We start from the raw sequence: 20,857 nt of genomic DNA, 5'->3' as shown, positions 1-20,857 counted from the left end.
CCCCCAGGCCATCAGGTCAGATCCCGGTGGAAGGACATGAGGGTTATGTGACTCCCACAGCGTCCAGAGCCCCCATAATTCTCGCCCACGTATGATCCTTCACAGGCGGCTCCTCTCTGTGGCCACCACTAGACGTTCCTGTGGAATAGTCACAGATTGATTTTTCGGGTCAGTGATGAGCTTATCCGGTGTTGTCTTGTAGTTGGCCATACTAGAGGACACCATCCACCATGATCACGACCACATCCTGCAGATGAACTTCAGAGATCCGCAGCCTCTTCATGGACGTGTGGTGCTATCCAGCTTCAGAGCCCCAGTGGGAGGCAGGAAGGCGGCCGGGCCAGGTAGGTGATATCCAATAGTGCCCCCTGGGGGTAGTCAGAAGCCTGCCATGCTGGACAATGGTTGTCTGACTCCACCCCCTGACTCCACCCCCTATTATTTAGCATAAAAATTCTATATTCAGCAAAAAACTAATTTAAGGTAGATCACAACACAAACTCCAATGTGACGCATGGAGAGGGGCAATACAGCTCTGTGTAGTATATAGAGGCAGTGCACTGTACAGCAGATAATACAGGGCTGTGTAGTATATAGAGGCAGTGCACTGTACAGCAGATAATACAGGGCTGTGTAGTATATAGAGGCAGTGCGCTGTACAGCAGATAATACAGCTCTGTGCAGTATATAGAGGCAGTGCACTGTACAGCAGATAATACAGGGTGTGTAGTATATAGAGGCAGTGCACTGTACAGCAGATAATACAGGGTGTGTAGTATATAGAGGCAGTGCGCTGTACAGCAGATAATACAGGGTGTGTAGTATATAGAGGCAGTGCACTGTACAGCAGATAATACAGGGCTGTGTAGTATATAGAGGCAGTGCACTGTACAGCAGATAATACAGGGTGTGTAGTATATAGAGGCAGTGCGCTGTACAGCAGATAATACAGGGTGTGTAGTATATAGAGGCAGTGCGCTGTACAGCAGATAATACAGGGTGTGTAGTATATAGAGGCAGTGCACTGTACAGCAGATAATACAGGGCTGTGCAGTATATAGAGACAGTGCACTGTACAGCAGATAATACAGGGTGTGTAGTATATAGAGGCAGTGCACTGTACAGCAGATAATACAGGGTGTGTAGTATATAGAGGCAGTGCACTGTACAGCAGATAATACAGGGTGTGTAGTATATAGAGGCAGTGCACTGTACAGCAGATAATACAGGGTGTGTAGTATATAGAGGCAGTGCACTGTACAGCAGATAATACAGGGTGTGTAGTATATAGAGGCAGTGCACTGTACAGCAGATAATACAGGGTGTGTAGTATATAGAGGCAGTGCACTGTACAGCAGATAATACAGGGTGTGTAGTATATAAAGGCAGTGCACTGTACAGCAGATAATACAGGGCTGTGTAGTATATAGAGGCAGTGCACTGCACAGCAGATAATACAGGGTGTGTAGTATATAGAGGCAGTGCACTGTACAGCAGATAATACAGGGTGTGTAGTATATAGAGGCAGTGCACTGTACAGCAGATAATACAGGGCTGTGTAGTATATAGAGGCAGTGCACTGTACAGCAGATAATACAGGGTGTGTAGTATATAGAGGCAGTGCACTGTACAGCAGATAATACAGGGTGTGTAGTATATAGAGGCAGTGCACTGTACAGCAGATAATACAGGGTGTGTAGTATATAGAGGCAGTGCACTGTACAGCAGATAATACAGCTCTGTGCAGTATATAGAGGCAGTGCACTGTACAGCAGATAATACAGGGTGTGTAGTATATAGAGGCAGTGCACTGTACAGCAGATAATACAGGCTGTGTAGTATATAGAGGCAGTGCGCTGTACAGCAGATAATACAGGGTGTGTAGTATATAGAGGCAGTGCACTGTACAGCAGATAATACAGGCTGTGTAGTATATAGAGGCAGTGCGCTGTACAGCAGATAATACAGGGTGTGTAGTATATAGAGGCAGTGCACTGTACAGCAGATAATACAGGGCTGTGTAGTATATAGAGGCAGTGCACTGTACAGCAGATAATACAGGGTGTGTAGTATATAGAGGCAGTGCACTGTACAGCAGATAATACAGGGCTGTGTAGTATATAGAGGCAGTGCGCTGTACAGCAGATAATACAGGGTGTGTAGTATATAGAGGCAGTGCGCTGTACAGCAGATAATACAGGGTGTGTAGTATATAGAGGCAGTGCGCTGTACAGCAGATAATACAGGGTGTGTAGTATATAGAGGCAGTGCGCTGTACAGCAGATAATACAGGGTGTGTAGTATATAGAGGCAGTGCACTGTACAGCAGATAATACAGGGCTGTGTAGTATATAGAGGCAGTGCGCTGTACAGCAGATAATACAGGGCTGTGTAGTATATAGAGGCAGTGCGCTGTACAGCAGATAATACAGGGTGTGTAGTATATAGAGGCAGTGCGCTGTATAGCAGATAATACAGGGCTGTGTAGTATATAGAGGCAGTGCGCTGTACAGCAGATAATACAGGGCTGTGTAGTATATAGAGGCAGTGCGCTGTACAGCAGATAATACAGGGTGTGTAGTATATAGAGGCAGTGCACTGTATAGCAGATAATACAGGGCTGTGTAGTATATAGAGGCAGTGCGCTGTACAGCAGATAATACAGGGCTGTGTAGTATATAGAGGCAGTGCACTGTACAGCAGATAATACAGGGTGTGTAGTATATAGAGGCAGTGCACTGTACAGCAGATAATACAGCTCTGTGCAGTATATAGAGGCAGTGCACTGTACAGCAGATAATACAGGGCTGTGCAGTATATAGAGGCAGTGCACTGTACAGCAGATAATACAGGCTGTGTAGTATATAGAGGCAGTGCGCTGTACAGCAGATAATACAGGGCTGTGTAGTATATAGAGGCAGTGCACTGTACAGCAGATAATACAGCTCTGTGCAGTATATAGAGGCAGTGCACTGTACAGCAGATAATACAGGGCTGTGTAGTATATAGAGGCAGTGCACTGTACAGCAGATAATACAGGGTGTGCAGTATATAGAGGCAGTGCACTGTACAGCAGATAATACAGGCTGTGTAGTATATAGAGGCAGTGCACTGTACAGCAGATAATACAGCTCTGTGCAGTATATAGAGGCAGTGCACTGTACAGCAGATAATACAGGGCTGTGTAGTATATAGAGGCAGTGCACTGTACAGCAGATAATACAGGGCTGTGTAGTATATAGAGGCAGTGCACTGTACAGCAGATAATACAGCTCTGTGCAGTATATAGAGGCAGTGCACTGTACAGCAGATAATACAGGGTGTGTAGTATATAGAGGCAGTGCACTGTACAGCAGATAATACAGGGTGTGTAGTATATAGAGGCAGTGCACTGTACAGCAGATAATACAGGGCTGTGTAGTATATAGAGGCAGTGCACTGTACAGCAGATAATACAGGGTGTGTAGTATATAGAGGCAGTGCGCTGTACAGCAGATAATACAGGGTGTGTAGTATATAGAGGCAGTGCACTGTACAGCAGATAATACAGGGTGTGTAGTATATAGAGGCAGTGCACTGTACAGCAGATAATACAGGGTGTGTAGTATATAGAGGCAGTGCACTGTACAGCAGATAATACAGGGCTGTGTAGTATATAGAGGCAGTGCACTGTACAGCAGATAATACAGGGTGTGTAGTATATAGAGGCAGTGCACTGTACAGCAGATAATACAGGGTGTGTAGTATATAGAGGCAGTGCACTGTACAGCAGATAATACAGGGTGTGTAGTATATAGAGGCAGTGCACTGTACAGCAGATAATACAGGGTGTGTAGTATATAGAGGCAGTGCACTGTACAGCAGATAATACAGGGCTGTGTAGTATATAGAGGCAGTGCACTGTACAGCAGATAATACAGGGTGTGTAGTATATAGAGGCAGTGCACTGTACAGCAGATAATACAGGGTGTGTAGTATATAGAGACAGTGCACCGTACAGCAGATAATACAGGCTGTGTAGTATATAGAGGCAGTGCACTGTACAGCAGATAATACAGGGCTGTGTAGTATATAGAGGCAGTGCACTGTACAGCAGATAATACAGCTCTGTGCAGTATATAGAGGCAGTGCACTGTACAGCAGATAATACAGGGCTGTGTAGTATATAGAGGCAGTGCACTGTACAGCAGATAATACAGCTCTGTGTAGTATATAGAGGCAGTGCACTGTACAGCAGATAATACAGGGTGTGTAGTATATAGAGGCAGTGCACTGTACAGCAGATAATACAGGGTGTGTAGTATATAGAGGCAGTGCGCTGTACAGCAGATAATACAGGGTGTGTAGTATATAGAGGCAGTGCGCTGTACAGCAGATAATACAGGGTGTGTAGTATATAGAGGCAGTGCACTGTACAGCAGATAATACAGGGCTGTGTAGTATATAGAGGCAGTGCACTGTACAGCAGATAATACAGCTCTGTGTAGTATATAGAGGCAGTGCACTGTACAGCAGATAATACAGGGCTGTGTAGTATATAGAGGCAGTGCACTGTACAGCAGATAATACAGGGTGTGTAGTATATAGAGGCAGTGCACTGTACAGCAGATAATACAGGCTGTGTAGTATATAGAGGCAGTGCGCTGTACAGCAGATAATACAGGGTGTGTAGTATATAGAGGCAGTGCGCTGTACAGCAGATAATACAGGGTGTGTAGTATATAGAGGCAGTGCACTGTACAGCAGATAATACAGGGTGTGTAGTATATAGAGGCAGTGCACTGTACAGCAGATAATACAGGGTGTGTAGTATATAGAGGCAGTGCACTGTACAGCAGATAATACAGGGTGTGTAGTATATAGAGGCAGTGCACTGTACAGCAGATAATACAGGGTGTGTAGTATATAGAGGCAGTGCACTGTGCAGCAGATAATACAGGGTGTGTAGTATATAGAGGCAGTGCACTGTACAGCAGATAATACAGGGTGTGTAGTATATAGAGGCAGTGCGCTGTACAGCAGATAATACAGGGTGTGTAGTATATAGAGACGGTGCACTGTACAGCAGATAATACAGGGTGTGTAGTATATAGAGGCAGTGCACTGTACAGCAGATAATACAGGGTGTGTAGTATATAGAGGCAGTGCGCTGTACAGCAGATAATACAGGGCTGTGTAGTATATAGAGGCAGTGCACTGTACAGCAGATAATACAGGGCTGTGTAGTATATAGAGGCAGTGCACTGTACAGCAGATAATACAGGGTGTGTAGTATATAGAGGCAGTGCACTGTACAGCAGATAATACAGCTCTGTGCAGTATATAGAGGCAGTGCACTGTACAGCAGTACAATTTGTTCTGTTAAAGTTATGAAAATAAAATACCGATAATTATAAACTTCTTTGCATTTATAGCTCCTCCTCCGTCCGTGTCCACACCTGAGTCTGATGATCCCTCGTCACATTCTGAGACAGGTACCGGTCCGACCCGTTGTGTCCCCAGGTCCAGTCTCCTCTGTGTCCGGTCCCAGGAAGCTTTGGCTTTAGTGTCTTCACCTTTGTCACTTCTGTCCATTAATAACAATCACCTCCCCTCATGACCCCAATAATCCATCACCTACTAACGACTTACCTGTATCACCTCCCCCCATGACCCCAATAATCCATCACCTACTAACGACTTACCTGTATCACCTCCCCCATGACCCCAATAATCCATCACCTACTAACGACTTACCTGTATCGCCTCCCCCCATGACCCCAATAATCCATCACCTACTAACGACTTACCTGTATCACCTCCCCCATGACCCCAATAATCCATCACCTACTAACGACTTACCTGTATCACCTTCCCCCATGACCCCAATAATCCATCACCTACTAACGACTTACCTGTATCACCTTCCCCCATGACCCCAATAATCCATCACCTACTAACGACTTACCTGTATCACCTCCCCCATGACCCCAATAATCCATCACCTACTAACGACTTACCTGTATCACCTCCCCCCATGACCCCAATAATCCATCACCTACTAACGACTTACCTGTATCACCTCCCCCATGACCCCAATAATCCATCACCTACTAACGACTTACCTGTATCACCTTCCCCCATGACCCCAATAATCCATCACCTACTAACGACTTACCTGTATCGCCTCCCCCCATGACCCCAATAATCCATCACCTACTAACGACTTACCTGTATCGCCTCCCCCCATGACCCCAATAATCCATCACCTACTAACGACTTACCTGTATCACCTTCCCCCATGACCCCAATAATCCATCACCTACTAACGACTTACCTGTATCACCTCCCCCCATGACCCCAATAATCCATCACCTACTAACGACTTACCTGTATCACCTTCCCCCATGACCCCAATAATCCATCACCTACTAACGACTTACCTGTATCACCTTCCCCCATGACCCCAATAATCCATCACCTACTAACGACTTACCTGTATCACCTCCCCCCATGACCCCAATAATCCATCACCTACTAACGACTTACCTGTATCGCCTCCCCCCATGACCCCAATAATCCATCACCTACTAACGACTTACCTGTATCACCTTCCCCCATGACCCCAATAATCCATCACCTACTAACGACTTACCTGTATCACCTCCCCCCATGACCCCAATAATCCATCACCTACTAACGACTTACCTGTATCACCTTCCCCCATGACCCCAATAATCCATCACCTACTAACGACTTACCTGTATCACCTTCCCCCATGACCCCAATAATCCATCACCTACTAACGACTTACCTGTATCACCTTCCCCCATGACCCCAATATTCCATCACCTACTAACGACTTGCCTGTATCACCTCCCCCCATGACCCCAATATTCCATCACCTACTAACGACTTACCTGTATCACCTCCCCCATGACCCCAATAATCCATCACCTACTAACGACTTACCTGTATCACCTTCCCCCATGACCCCAATATTCCATCACCTACTAACGACTTACCTGTATCACCTCCCCCCATGACCCCAATAATCCATCACCTACTAACGACTTACCTGTATCACCCTCTCTTCTGCCCTCACATCTAATGGTCTCTGCTCGTACTTACCTTACACTCACGAGGATCCGCCGCATTCACTATCCTCCTCTCACCGGCTATCACTATCTCTGACTCCCCTGGCTGCTATCGCTATCTCTGACTCTCCTGGCTGCTATCGCTATCTCTGACTCTCCTGGCTGCTATCACTATCTCTGATTCTCCTGGCTGCTATCACTATCTCTGACTCCCCTGGCTGCTATCACTATCTCTGATTCTCCTGGCTGCTATCACTATCTCTGACTCCCCTGGCTGCTATCACTATCTCTGATTCTCCTGGCTGCTATCACTATCTCTGACTCTCCTGGCTGCTATCACTATCTCTGATTCTCCTGGCTGCTATCGCTATCTCTGATTCTCCTGGCTGCTATCGCTATCTCTGACTCTCCTGGCTGCTATCGCTATCTCTGACTCTCCTGGCTGCTATCGCTATCTCTGACTCTCCTGGCTGCTATCGCTATCTCTGACTCTCCTGGCTGCTATCGCTATCTCTGACTCTCCTGGCTGCTATCGCTATCTCTGACTCTCCTGGCTGCTATCGCTATCTCTGACTCTCCTGGCTGCTATCACTATCTCTGACTCTCCTGGCTGCTATCACTATCTCTGATTCTCCTGGCTGCTATCACTATCTCTGACTCTCCTGGCTGCTATCACTATCTCTGATTCTCCTGGCTGCTATCGCTATCTCTGATTCTCCTGGCTGCTATCGCTATCTCTGACTCTCCTGGCTGCTATCGCTATCTCTGACTCTCCTGGCTGCTATCACTATCTCTGACTCTCCTGGCTGCTATCACTATCTCTGATTCTCCTGGCTGCTATCGCTATCTCTGACTCTCCTGGCTGCTATCACTATCTCTGACTCTCCTGGCTGCTATCACTATCTCTGATTCTCCTGGCTGCTATCACTATCTCTGACTCTCCTGGCTGCTATCGCTATCTCTGATTCTCCTGGCTGCTATCGCTATCTCTGATTCTCCTGGCTGCTATCGCTATCTCTGACTCTCCTGGCTGCTATCGCTATCTCTGACTCTCCTGGCTGCTATCGCTATCTCTGACTCTCCTGGCTGCTATCGCTATCTCTGACTCTCCTGGCTGCTATCGCTATCTCTGACTCTCCTGGCTGCTATCGCTATCTCTGACTCTCCTGGCTGCTATCGCTATCTCTGACTCTCCTGGCTGCTATCGCTATCTCTGACTCTCCTGGCTGCTATCGCTATCTCTGACTCTCCTGGCTGCTATCGCTATCTCTGACTCTCCTGGCTGCTATCGCTATCTCTGACTCTCCTGGCTGCTATCGCTATCTCTGACTCTCCTGGCTGCTATCGCTATCTCTGACTCTCCTGGCTGCTATCGCTATCTCTGACTCTCCTGGCTGCTATCGCTATCTCTGACTCTCCTGGCTGCTATCGCTATCTCTGACTCTCCTGGCTGCTATCGCTATCTCTGACTCTCCTGGCTGCTATCGCTATCTCTGACTCTCCTGGCTGCTATCGCTATCTCTGACTCTCCTGGCTGCTATCGCTATCTCTGATTCTCCTGGCTGCTATCGCTATCTCTGACTCTGTCCCGGCTGCTATCGCTATCTCTGACTCTGTCCCGGCTGCTATCGCTATCTCTGACTCTGTCCCGGCTGCTATCGCTATCTCTGACTCTGTCCCGGCTGCTATCGCTATCTCTGATTCTTCTTGCTGCTGGTGACATTTCCGCAGTCCAGGGACTTTCAGACATCATAGAGAAGAGGAAGGTGCGGTCGGCCAAATCCATCCCATAATCCAGTTAAAAGCAAATTTTCTTTCATTCTGTTAATAACATATGAGAAAAATAGAAGAATTTGACGCGTTTCATATCTTAGCGATGCTTAGTGATAGTTCATACAGAGCGTGTGAGGTATGAGCGTTATACGGGATAGTAATACTTGGGCGTGTGAGGTATGAGCGTTATACGGGATAGTAATACTTGGGCGTGTGAGGTACTGGCGTTATACGGGATAGTAATACTTGGGCGTGTGAGGTATGAGCGTTATACGGGATAGTAATACTTGGGCGTGGGGGGTATGAGCGTTATACGGGATAGTAATACTTGGGTGTGTGAGGTACTGGCGTTATACGGGATGGTAATACTTGGGCGTGTGAGGTACTGGCGTTATACGGGATAGTAATACTTGGGCGTGTGAGGTATGAGTGTTATACGGGATAGTAATACTTGGGCGTGTGAGGTATGAGCGTTATACGGGATAGTAATACTTGGGCGTGTGAGGTATGAGCGTTATACGGGATAGTAATACTTGGGCGTGTGAGGTATGAGCGTTATACGGGATAGTAATACTTGGGCGTGTGGGGTATGAGCGTTATACGGGATAGTAATACTTGGGCGTGTGAGGTACTAGCGTTATACGGGATAGTAATACTTGGGCGTGTGAGGTATGAGCGTTATACGGGATAGTAATACTTGGGCGTGGGGGGTATGAGCGTTATACGGGATAGTAATACTTGGGCGTGTGAGGTATGAGCGTTATACGGGATAGTAATACTTGGGCGTGGGGGGTATGAGCGTTATACGGGATAGTAATACTTGGGCGTGTGAGGTACTGGCGTTATACGGGATAGTAATACTTGGGCGTGTGGGGTATGAGCGTTATACGGGATAGTAATACTTGGGCGTGTGAGGTGCTGGCGTTATACGGGATAGTAATACTTGGGCGTGTGAGGTATGAGGGTTATACGGGATAGTAATACTTGGGCGTGTGAGGTATGAGCGTTATACGGGATAGTAATACTTGGGCGTGTGAGGTATGAGCGTTATACGGGATAGTAATACTTGGGCGTGTGGGGTATGAGCGTTATACGGGATAGTAATACTTGGGCGTGTGAGGTGCTGGCGTTATACGGGATAGTAATACTTGGGCGTGTGAGGTATGAGCGTTATACGGGATAGTAATACTTGGGCGTGGGGGGTATGAGCGTTATACGGGATAGTAATACTTGGGCGTGTGAGGTATGAGCGTTATACGGGATAGTAATACTTGGGTGTGGGGGGTATGAGCGTTATACGGGATAGTAATACTTGGGCGTGTGAGGTACTGGCGTTATACGGGATAGTAATACTTGGACGTGTGGGGTATGAGCGTTATACGGGATAGTAATACTTGGGCGTGTGAGGTGCTGGCGTTGTACGGGATAGTAATACTTGGGCGTGTGAGGTATGAGGGTTATACGGGATAGTAATACTTGGGCGTGTGAGGTATGAGCGTTATACGGGATAGTAATACTTGGACGTGTGAGGTATGAGCGTTATATGGGATAGTAATACTTGGGCGTGTGAGGTATGAGCGTTATACGGGATAGTAATACTTGGGCGTGTGAGGTATGAGCGTTATACGGGATAGTAATACTTGGGCGTGTGAGGTATGAGCGTTATACGGGATAGTAATACTTGGGCGTGTGAGGTACTGGCGTTATACGGGATAGTAATACTTGGGCGTGTGAGGTATGAGCGTTATACGGGATAGTAATACTTGGGCGTGTGAGGTATGAGCGTTATACGGGATAGTAATACTTGGGCGTGGGGGGTATGAGCGTTATAAGGGATAGTAATACTTGGGCGTGTGAGGTATGAGCGTTATACGGGATAGTAATACTTGGGCGTGTGAGGTACTAGCGTTATACGGGATAGTAATACTTGGGCGTGTGAGGTATGAGCGTTATACGGGATAGTAATACTTGGGCGTGTGAGGTATGAGCGTTATACGGGATAGTAATACTTGGGCGTGTGAGGTACTGGTGTTATACGGGATAGTAATACTTGGCCGTGTGAGGTATGAGCGTTATACGGGATAGTAATACTTGGGTGTGTGAGGTACTGGCGTTATACGGGATAGTAATACTTGGGCGTGTGAGGTATGAGCGTTATACGGGATAGTAATACTTGGGCGTGTGAGGTACTGGCGTTATACGGGATAGTAATACTTGGGCGTGTGAGGTATGAGCGTTATACGGGATAGTAATACTTGGGCGTGTGAGGTATGAGCGTTATACGGGATAGTAATACTTGGGCGTGTGAGGTACTGGTGTTATACGGGATAGTAATACTTGGCCGTGTGAGGTATGAGCGTTATACGGGATAGTAATACTTGGGCGTGTGAGGTATGAGCGTTATACGGGATAGTAATACTTGGGTGTGTGAGGTACTGGCGTTATACGGGATAGTAATACTTGGGCGTGTGAGGTATGAGCGTTATACGGGATAGTAATACTTGGGTGTGTGAGGTACTGGCGTTATACGGGATAGTAATACTTGGGCGTGTGAGGTACTGGTGTTATACGGGATAGTAATACTTGGCCGTGTGAGGTACTGGCGTTATACGGGATAGTAATACTTGGGCGTGTGAGGTATGAGCGTTATACGGGATAGAAATACTTGGGCGTGTGAGGTACTGGCGTTATACGGGATAGTAATACTTGGGCGTGTGAGGTATTAGCGTTATACGGGATAGTAATACTTGGGCGTGTGAGGTACTGGTGTTATACGGGATAGTAATACTTGGGCGTGTGAGGTATGAGCGTTATACGGGATAGTAATACTTGGGCGTGTGAGGTATGAGCGTTATACGGGATAGTAATACTTGGGCGTGTGAGGTATGAGCGTTATACGGGATAGTAATACTTGGGCGTGTGAGGTATGAGCGTTATACGGGATAGTAATACTTGGGCGTGTGAGGTATGAGCGTTATACGGGATAGTAATACTTGGGTGTGTGAGGTATGAGCGTTATACGGGATAGTAATACTTGGGCGTGTGAGGTACTAGTGTTATACGGGATAGTAATACTTGGGCGTGTGAGGTACTGGTGTTATACGGGATAGTAATACTTGGGCGTGTGAGGTATGAGCGTTATACGGGATAGTAATACTTGGGCGTGTGAGGTACTGGTGTTATACGGGATAGTAATACTTGGGCGTGTGAGGTACTGGCGTTATACGGGATAGTAATACTTGGGCGTGTGAGGTATGAGCGTTATACGGGATAGTAATACTTGGGCGTGGGGGGTATGAGCGTTATACGGGATAGTAATACTTGGGTGTGTGAGGTATGAGCGTTATACGGGATAGTAATACTTGGGCGTGTGAGGTACTAGTGTTATACGGGATAGTAATACTTGGGCGTGTGAGGTACTGGTGTTATACGGGATAGTAATACTTGGGCGTGTGAGGTATGAGCGTTATACGGGATAGTAATACTTGGGCGTGTGAGGTACTAGTGTTATACGGGATAGTAATACTTGGGCGTGTGAGGTACTGGTGTTATACGGGATAGTAATACTTGGGCGTGTGAGGTACTGGCGTTATACGGGATAGTAATACTTGGGCGTGTGAGGTATGAGCGTTATAAGGGATAGTAATACTTGGCCGTGTGAGGTATGAGCGTTATACGGGATAGTAATACTTGGGCGTGTGAGGTACTGGCGTTATACGGGATAGTAATACTTGGGCGTGTGAGGTATGAGTGTTATACGGGATAGTAATACTTGGGCGTGTGAGGTATGAGCGTTATACGGGATAGTAATACTTGGGCGTGTGATGTACTGGCGTTATACGGGATAGTAATACTTGGGCGTGTGAGGTATGAGCGTTATACGGGATAGTAATACTTGGGCGTGTGAGGTATGAGCGTTATACGGGATAGTAATACTTGGGCGTGTGATGTACTGGCGTTATACGGGATAGTAATACTTGGGCGTGTGAGGTATGAGCGTTATACGGGATAGTAATACTTGGGCGTGTGAGGTACTGGCGTTATACGGGATAGTAATACTTGGGCGTGTGAGGTATGAGCGTTATACGGGATAGTAATACTTGGGCGTGTGAGGTACTGGCGTTATACGGGATAGTAATACTTGGGAGTGTGAGGTATGAGCGTTATACGGGATAGTAATACTTGGGCGTGGGGGGTATGAGTGTTATACGGGATAGTAATACTTGGGCGTGTGAGGTACTGGTGTTATACGGGATAGTAATACTTGGGCGTGTGAGGTACTGGCGTTATACGGGATAGTAATACTTGGGCGTGTGAGGTATGAGCGTTATACGGGATAGTAATACTTGGGCGTGTGAGGTATGAGCGTTAAACGGGATAGTAATACTTGGGCGTGGGGGGTATGAGCGTTATACGGGATAGTAATACTTGGGTGTGTGAGGTATGAGCGTTATACGGGATAGTAATACTTGGGTGTGTGAGGTACTGGTGTTATACGGGATAGTAATACTTGGGCGTGTGAGGTATGAGCGTTATACGGGATAGTAATACTTGGGCGTGTGAGGTACTGGTGTTATACGGGATAGTAATACTTGGGCGTGTGAGGTATGAGCGTTATACGGGATAGTAATACTTGGGCGTGTGAGGTATGAGCGTTATACGGGATAGTAATACTTGGGCGTGTGAGGTATGAGCGTTATACGGGATAGTAATACTTGGGCGTGTGAGGTATGAGCGTTATACGGGATAGTAATACTTGGGCGTGTGAGGTACTGGCGTTATACGGGATAGTAATACTTGGGCGTGTGAGGTATGAGCGTTATACGGGATAGTAATACTTGGGCGTGTGAGGTATGAGCGTTATACGGGATAGTAATACTTGGGCGTGTGAGGTATGAGCGTTATACGGGATAGTAATACTTGGGTGTGTGAGGTACTGGTGTTATACGGGATAGTAATACTTGGGCGTGTGAGGTATGAGCGTTATACGGGATAGTAATACTTGGGCGTGTGAGGTACTAGTGTTATACGGGATAGTAATACTTGGGCGTGTGAGGTACTGGTGTTATACGGGATAGTAGTACTTGGGCGTGTGAGGTACTGGCGTTATACGGGATAGTAATACTTGGGCGTGTGAGGTATGAGCGTTATAAGGGATAGTAATACTTGGCCGTGTGAGGTATGAGCGTTATACGGGATAGTAATACTTGGGCGTGTGAAGTACTGGCGTTATACGGGATAGTAATACTTGGGCGTGTGAGGTATGAGCGCTATACGGGATAGTAATACTTGGGCGTGTGAGGTACTGGCGTTATACGGGATAGTAATACTTGGGCGTGGGGGGTATGAGCGTTATACGGGATAGTAATACTTGGGTGTGTGAGGTATGAGCGTTATACGGGATAGTAATACTTGGGCGTGGGGGGTATGAGTGTTATACGGGATAGTAATACTTGGGCGTGTGAGGTACTGGCGTTATACGGGATAGTAATACTTGGGCGTGTGAGGTACTAGCGTTATACGGGATAGTAATACTTGGGCGTGTGAGGTATGAGCGTTATAAGGAATAGTAATACTTGGGCGTGTGAGGTATGAGCGTTATACGGGATAGTAATACTTGGGCGTGTGAGGTATGAGCGTTATACGGGATAGTAATACTTGGGCGTGTGAGGTATGAGCGTTATACGGGATAGTAATACTTGGGCGTGTGAGGTATGAGCGTTATACGGGATAGTAATACTTGGGCGTGTGAGGTATGAGCGTTATACGGGATAGTAATACTTGGGCGTGTGAGGTATGAGCGTTATACGGGATAGTAATACTTGGGCGTGTGAGGTATGAGCGTTATACGGGATAGTAATACTTGGGCGTGGGGGGTATGAGCGTTATACGGGATAGTAATACTTGGGCGTGTGAGGTATGAGCGTTATACGGGATAGTAATACTTGGGCGTGTGAGGTACTGGCGTTATACGGGATAGTAATACTTGGGCGTGTGAGGTATGAGCGTTATACGGGATAGTAATACTTGGCCGTGTGAGGTATGAGCGTTATACGGGATAGTAATACTTGGGCGTGTGAGGTATGAGCATTATACGGGATAATAATACTTGGGCGTGTGAGGTATGAGCGTTATACGGGATAGTAATACTTGGGCGTGTGAGGTACTGGCGTTATACGGGATAGTAATACTTGGGCATGTGAGGTACTGGTGTTATACGGGATAGTAATACTTGGGCGTGTGAGGTATGAGTGTTATACGGGATAGTAATACTTGGGTGTGTGAGGTACTGGTGTTATTCGGGATAGTAATACTTGGGCGTGTGAGGTATGAGCGTTATACGGGATAGTAATACTTGGACGTGTGAGGTATTAGCGTTATACGGGATAGTAATACTTGGGCGTGTGAGGTACTGGTGTTATACGGGATAGTAATACTTGGGTGTGTGAGGTATGAGCGTTATACGGGATAGTAATACTTGGGCGTGTGAGGTATGAGCGTTATACGGGATAGTAATACTTGGGCGTGTGAGGTATGAGCGTTATACAGGATAGTAATACTTGGGCGTGTGAGGTTTGAGCGTTATACGGGATAGTAATACTTGGGCGTGGGGGGTATGAGCGTTATACGGGATAGTAATACTTGGGCGTGTGAGGTATGAGCGTTATACGGGGTAGTAATACTTGGGCGTGTGAGGTATGAGCGTTATACGGGATAGTAATACTTGGGCGTGTGAGGTACTGGCGTTATACGGGATAGTAATACTTGGGCGTGTGAGGTACTGGCGTTATACGGGATAGTAATACTTGGGCGTGTGAGGTACTGGCGTTATACGGGATAGTAATACTTGGGCGTGTGAGGTATGAGCGTTATACGGGATAGTAATACTTGGGCGTGGGGAGTATGAGCGTTATACGGGATAGTAATACTTGGGTGTGTGAGGTATGAGCGTTATACGGGATAGTAATACTTGGGCGTGTGAGGTACTGGTGTTATACGGGATAGTAATACTTGGGCGTGTGAGGTATGAGCGTTATACGGGATAGTAATACTTGGGCGTGTGAGGTATGAGCGTTATAAGGGATAGTAATACTTGGCCGTGTGAGGTATGAGCGTTATACGGGATAGTAATACTTGGGCGTGTGAGGTACTGGCGTTATACGGGATATTAATACTTGGGCGTGTGAGGTATGAGCGTTATACGGGATAGTAATACTTGGGCGAGTGAGGTATGAGCGTTATACGGGATGGTAATACTTGGGCGTGTGAGGTATGAGCGTTATACGGGATAGTAATACTTGGGTGTGTGAGGTATGAGCGTTATACGGGATAGTAATACTTGGGTGTGTGAGGTATGAGCGTTATACGGGATAGTAATACTTGGGTGTGTGAGGTATGAGCGTTATACGGGATAGTAATACTTGGGTGTGTGAGGTATGAGCGTTATACGGGATAGTAATACTTGGGTGTGTGAGGTATGAGCGTTATACGGGATAGTAATACTTGGGCGTGTGAGGTGTGAGCGTTATACGGGATAGTAATACTTGGGTGTGTGAGGTATGAGCGTTATACGGGATAGTAATACTTGGGTGTGTGAGGTATGAGCGTTATACGGGATAGTAATACTTGGGTGTGTGAGGTATGAGCGTTATACGGGATAGTAATACTTGGGCGTGTGAGGTACTGGCGTTATACGGGATAGTAATACTTGGGCGTGTGAGGTACTGGCGTTATACGGGATAGTAATACTTGGGCGTGTGAGGTGTGAGCGTTATACGGGATAGTAATACTTGGGTGTGTGAGGTATGAGCGTTATACGGGATAGTAATACTTGGGTGTGTGAGGTATGAGCGTTATACGGGATAGTAATACTTGGGCGTGTGAGGTATGAGCGTTATACGGGATAGTAATACTTGGGCGTGTGAGGTACTGGCGTTATACGGGATAGTAATACTTGGGCGTGTGAGGTACTGGCGTTATACGGGATAGTAATACTTGGGCGTGGGGGGTATGAGCGTTATACGGGATAGTAATACTTGGGCGTGTGAGGTGTGAGCGTTATACGGGATAGTAATACTTGGGCGTGTGAGGTATGAGTGTTATACGGGATAGTAATACTTGGGCGTGTGAGGTACTAGCGTTATACGGGATAGTAATTCTTGGGCGTGTGAGGTATGAGCGTTATACGGGATAGTAATACTTGGGCGTGTGAGGTATGAGCGTTATACGGGATAGTAATACTTGGGCGTGTGAGGTATGAGCGTTATACGGGATAGTAATACTTGGGCGTGTGAGGTATGAGCGTTATACGGGATAGTAATACTTGGGCGTGTGAGGTATGAGCGTTATACGGGATAGTAATACTTGGGCGTGTGGGGTATGAGCGTTATACGGGATAGTAATACTTGGGCGTGTGAGGTATGAGCGTTATACGGGATAGTAATTCTTGGGCGTGTGAGGTATGAGCGTTATACGGGATAGTAATACTTGGGCGTGTGAGGTATGAGCGTTATACGGGATAGTAATACTTGGGCGTGTGAGGTACTGGCGTTATACGGGATAGTAATACTTGGGCGTGTGAGGTATGAGCGTTATACGGGATAGTAATACTTGGGCGTGTGAGGTATGAGCGTTATACGGGATAGTAATACTTGGGCGTGTGAGGTATGAGCGTTATACGGGATAGTAATACTTGGGCGTGTGAGGTATGAGCGTTATACGGGATAGTAATACTTGGGCGTGTGAGGTACTGGCGTTATACGGGATAGTAATACTTGGGTGTGTGAGGTATGAGCGTTATACGGGATAGTAATACTTGGGTGTGTGAGGTATGAGCGTTATACGGGATAGTAATACTTGGGCGTGTGAGGTATGAGCGTTATACGGGATAGTAATACTTGGGCGTGTGAGGTACTAGCGTTATACGGGATAGTAATACTTGGGCGTGGGGGGTGTGAGCGTTATACGGGATAGTAATACTTGGGCGTGTGAGGTACTGGCGTTATACGGGATAGTAATACTTGGGCGTGTGAGGTACTGGCGTTATACGGAATAGTAATACTTGGGCGTGTGAGGTATGAGCGTTATACGGGATAGTAATACTTGGGCGTGTGAGGTACTGGCGTTATACGGGATAGTAATACTTGGGCGTGTGAGGTATGAGCGTTATACGGGATAGTAATACTTGGGCGTGTGAGGTACTGGCGTTATACGGGATAGTAATACTTGGGCGTGTGAGGTACTGGCGTTATACGGGATAGTAATACTTGGGCGTGTGAGGTACTAGCGTTATACGGGATAGTAATACTTGGGCGTGTGAGGTATGAGCGTTATACGGGATAGTAATACTTGGGCGTGTGAGGTACTGGCGTTATACGGGATAGTAATACTTGGGCGTGTGAGGTACTAGCGTTATACGGGATAGTAATACTTGGGCGTGTGAGGTACTGGCGTTATACGGGATAGTAATACTTGGGCGTGTGAGGTATGAGCGTTATACGGGATAGTAATACTTGGGCGTGTGAGGTATGAGCGTTATACGGGATAGTAATACTTGGGCGTGTGAGGTACTGGCGTTATACGGGATAGTAATACTTGGGCGTGTGAGGTATGAGCGTTATACGGGATAGTAATACTTGGGCGTGTGAGGTATGAGCGTTATACGGGATAGTAATACTTGGGCGTGTGAGGTACTGGTGTTATACGGGATAGTAATACTTGGGCGTGTGAGGTACTGGCGTTATACGGGATAGTAATACTTGGGCGTGTGAGGTATGAGCGTTATACGGGATAGTAATACTTGGGCGTGTGAGGTACTGGCGTTATACGGGATAGTAATACTTGGGCGTGTGAGGTATGAGCGTTATACGGGATAGTAATACTTGGGCGTGTGAGGTACTGGCGTTATACGGGATAGTAATACTTGGGCGTGTAAGGTATGAGCGTTATACGGGATAGTAATACTTGGGCGTGTGAGGTATGAGCGTTATACGGGATAGTAATACTTGGGCGTGTGAGGTATGAGCGTTATACGGGATAGTAGTACTTGGGCGTGTGAGGTATTAGCGTTATACGGGATAGTAATACTTGGGCGTGTGAGGTACTGGCGTTATACGGGATAGTAATACTTGGGTGTGTGAGGTATGAGCGTTATACGGGATAGTAATACTTGGGCGTGTGAGGTACTAGCGTTATACGGGATAGTAATACTTGGGCGTGTGAGGTATGAGCGTTATACGGGATAGTAATACTTGGGCGTGTGAGGTACTAGCGTTATACGGGATAGTAATACTTGGGCGTGTGAGGTATGAGCGTTATACGGGATAGTAATACTTGGGCGTGTGAGGTACTAGCGTTATACGGGATAGTAATACTTGGGCGTGTGAGGTACTGGTGTTATACGGGATAGTAATACTTGGGCGTGTGAGGTACTGGCGTTATACGGGATAGTAATACTTGGGCGTGTGAGGTATGAGCGTTATACGGGATAGTAATACTTGGGCGTGTGAGGTATGAGCGTTATACGGGATAGTAATACTTGGGCGTGTGAGGTACTGGCGTTATACGGGATAGTAATACTTGGGCGTGTGAGGTATGAGCGTTATACGGGATAGTAATACTTGGGCGTGTGAGGTATGAGCGTTATACGGGATAGTAATACTTGGGCGTGTGAGGTATGAGCGTTATACGGGATAGTAATACTTGGGCGTGTGAGGTACTGGCGTTATACGGGATAGTAATACTTGGGCGTGTGAGGTATGGGCGTTATACGGGATAGTAATACTTGGGCGTGTGAGGTATGAGCGTTATACGGGATAGTAATACTTGGGCGTGTGAGGTATGAGCGTTATACGGGATAGTAATACTTGGGCGTGTGAGGTATGAGCGTTATACGGGATAGTAGTACTTGGGCGTGTGAGGTATGAGCGTTATACGGGCTAGTAATACTTGGGCGTGTGAGGTATGAGCGTTATACGGGCTAGTAATACTTGGGCGTGTGAGGTATGAGCGTTATACGGGATAGTAGTACTTGGGCGTGTGAGGTACTGGCGTTATACGGGATAGTAATACTTGGGCGTGTGAGTTATTAGCGTTATACGGGATAGTAATACTTGGGCGGGGGGGGGGGGATGTCACATGATCAGCGTCTTCCCTGGCAGAGGATTTCTGTAATGATTAGTTTGTAGGTTTATGTGTCGCTTATTAATTATTGTCTAAAAAAAGGAATTTCTGGAGCAGAGAAGGAAAACGGAAAGTTAATGAAATGTCGTTGTCCGCCCGTGGGCCTGCCTGTAGATCCCCCTGTAGGTCCGCCCGTGGGCCTGCCTGTAGATCCCCCTGTAGGTCCGCCCGTGGGTCCGCTTGTAGATCCCCCTCTAGGTCCTCCTGTAGATCCCCCTGTAGGTCCGCCCGTGGGTCCGCCTGTAGATCCCCCTCTAGGTCCGCCCGTGGGTCTGCCTGTAGATCTCCCTCTAGGTCCGCCCGTGGGTCCGCCTGTAGATCCCCCTGTAGGTCCGCCCATGGGTCCGCCTTTAGATCCCCCTGTAGGTCCGCCTGTAGATCCCCCTGTAGGTCCGCCCGTGGGTCCGCCTGTAGATCCCCCTCTAGGTCCGCCCGTGGGTCCGCCTGTAGATCCCCCTCTAGGTCCGCCCGTGGGTCCGCCTGTAGATCCCCCTGTAGGTCCGCCCGTGGGTCTGCCTGTAGATCCCCCTGTAGGTCCGCCCGTGGGTCTGCCTGTAGATCCCCCTCTAGGTCCGCCCGTGGGTTCGCCTGTAGATTGCCCTGTAGGTCCGCCCGTGGGTCTGCCTGTAGATCCCCCTCTAGGTCCGCCCGTGGGTCCGCCTGTAGATCCCCCTGTAGGTCCGCCCGTGGGTCTGCCTGTAGATCCCCCTGTAGGTCCGCCCGTGGGTCTGCCTGTAGATCCCCCTCTAGGTCCGCCCGTGGGTTCGCCTGTAGATTGCCCTGTAGGTCCGCCCGTGGGTCTGCCTGTAGATCCCCCTCTAGGTCCG

The 20,857-nt window shown here is 47.5% G+C and overlaps 1 protein-coding gene across 1 annotated transcript in view; it reads left to right on the top strand.

Annotated features, from left to right (window-relative positions):
* Positions 1-20,857, top strand: part of LOC140106883 (carbonic anhydrase 9-like) — a 178,607-nt gene that overhangs the window by 127,750 nt on the left and 30,000 nt on the right. Inside the window, exons 8-9 of the mRNA XM_072131507.1 lie at positions 203-344; positions 5,415-5,474. Coding sequence (XP_071987608.1) covers positions 203-344; positions 5,415-5,474 — 202 coding nt within the window. The remainder of the gene's footprint in view (positions 1-202; positions 345-5,414; positions 5,475-20,857) is intronic.

Source organism: Engystomops pustulosus, unplaced genomic scaffold (genome assembly GCF_040894005.1).
Source record: "Engystomops pustulosus unplaced genomic scaffold, aEngPut4.maternal MAT_SCAFFOLD_59, whole genome shotgun sequence".
Taxonomy (NCBI): domain Eukaryota; kingdom Metazoa; phylum Chordata; class Amphibia; order Anura; family Leptodactylidae; genus Engystomops; species Engystomops pustulosus.
This window is presented reverse-complemented; position numbering and strand designations above follow the sequence as displayed.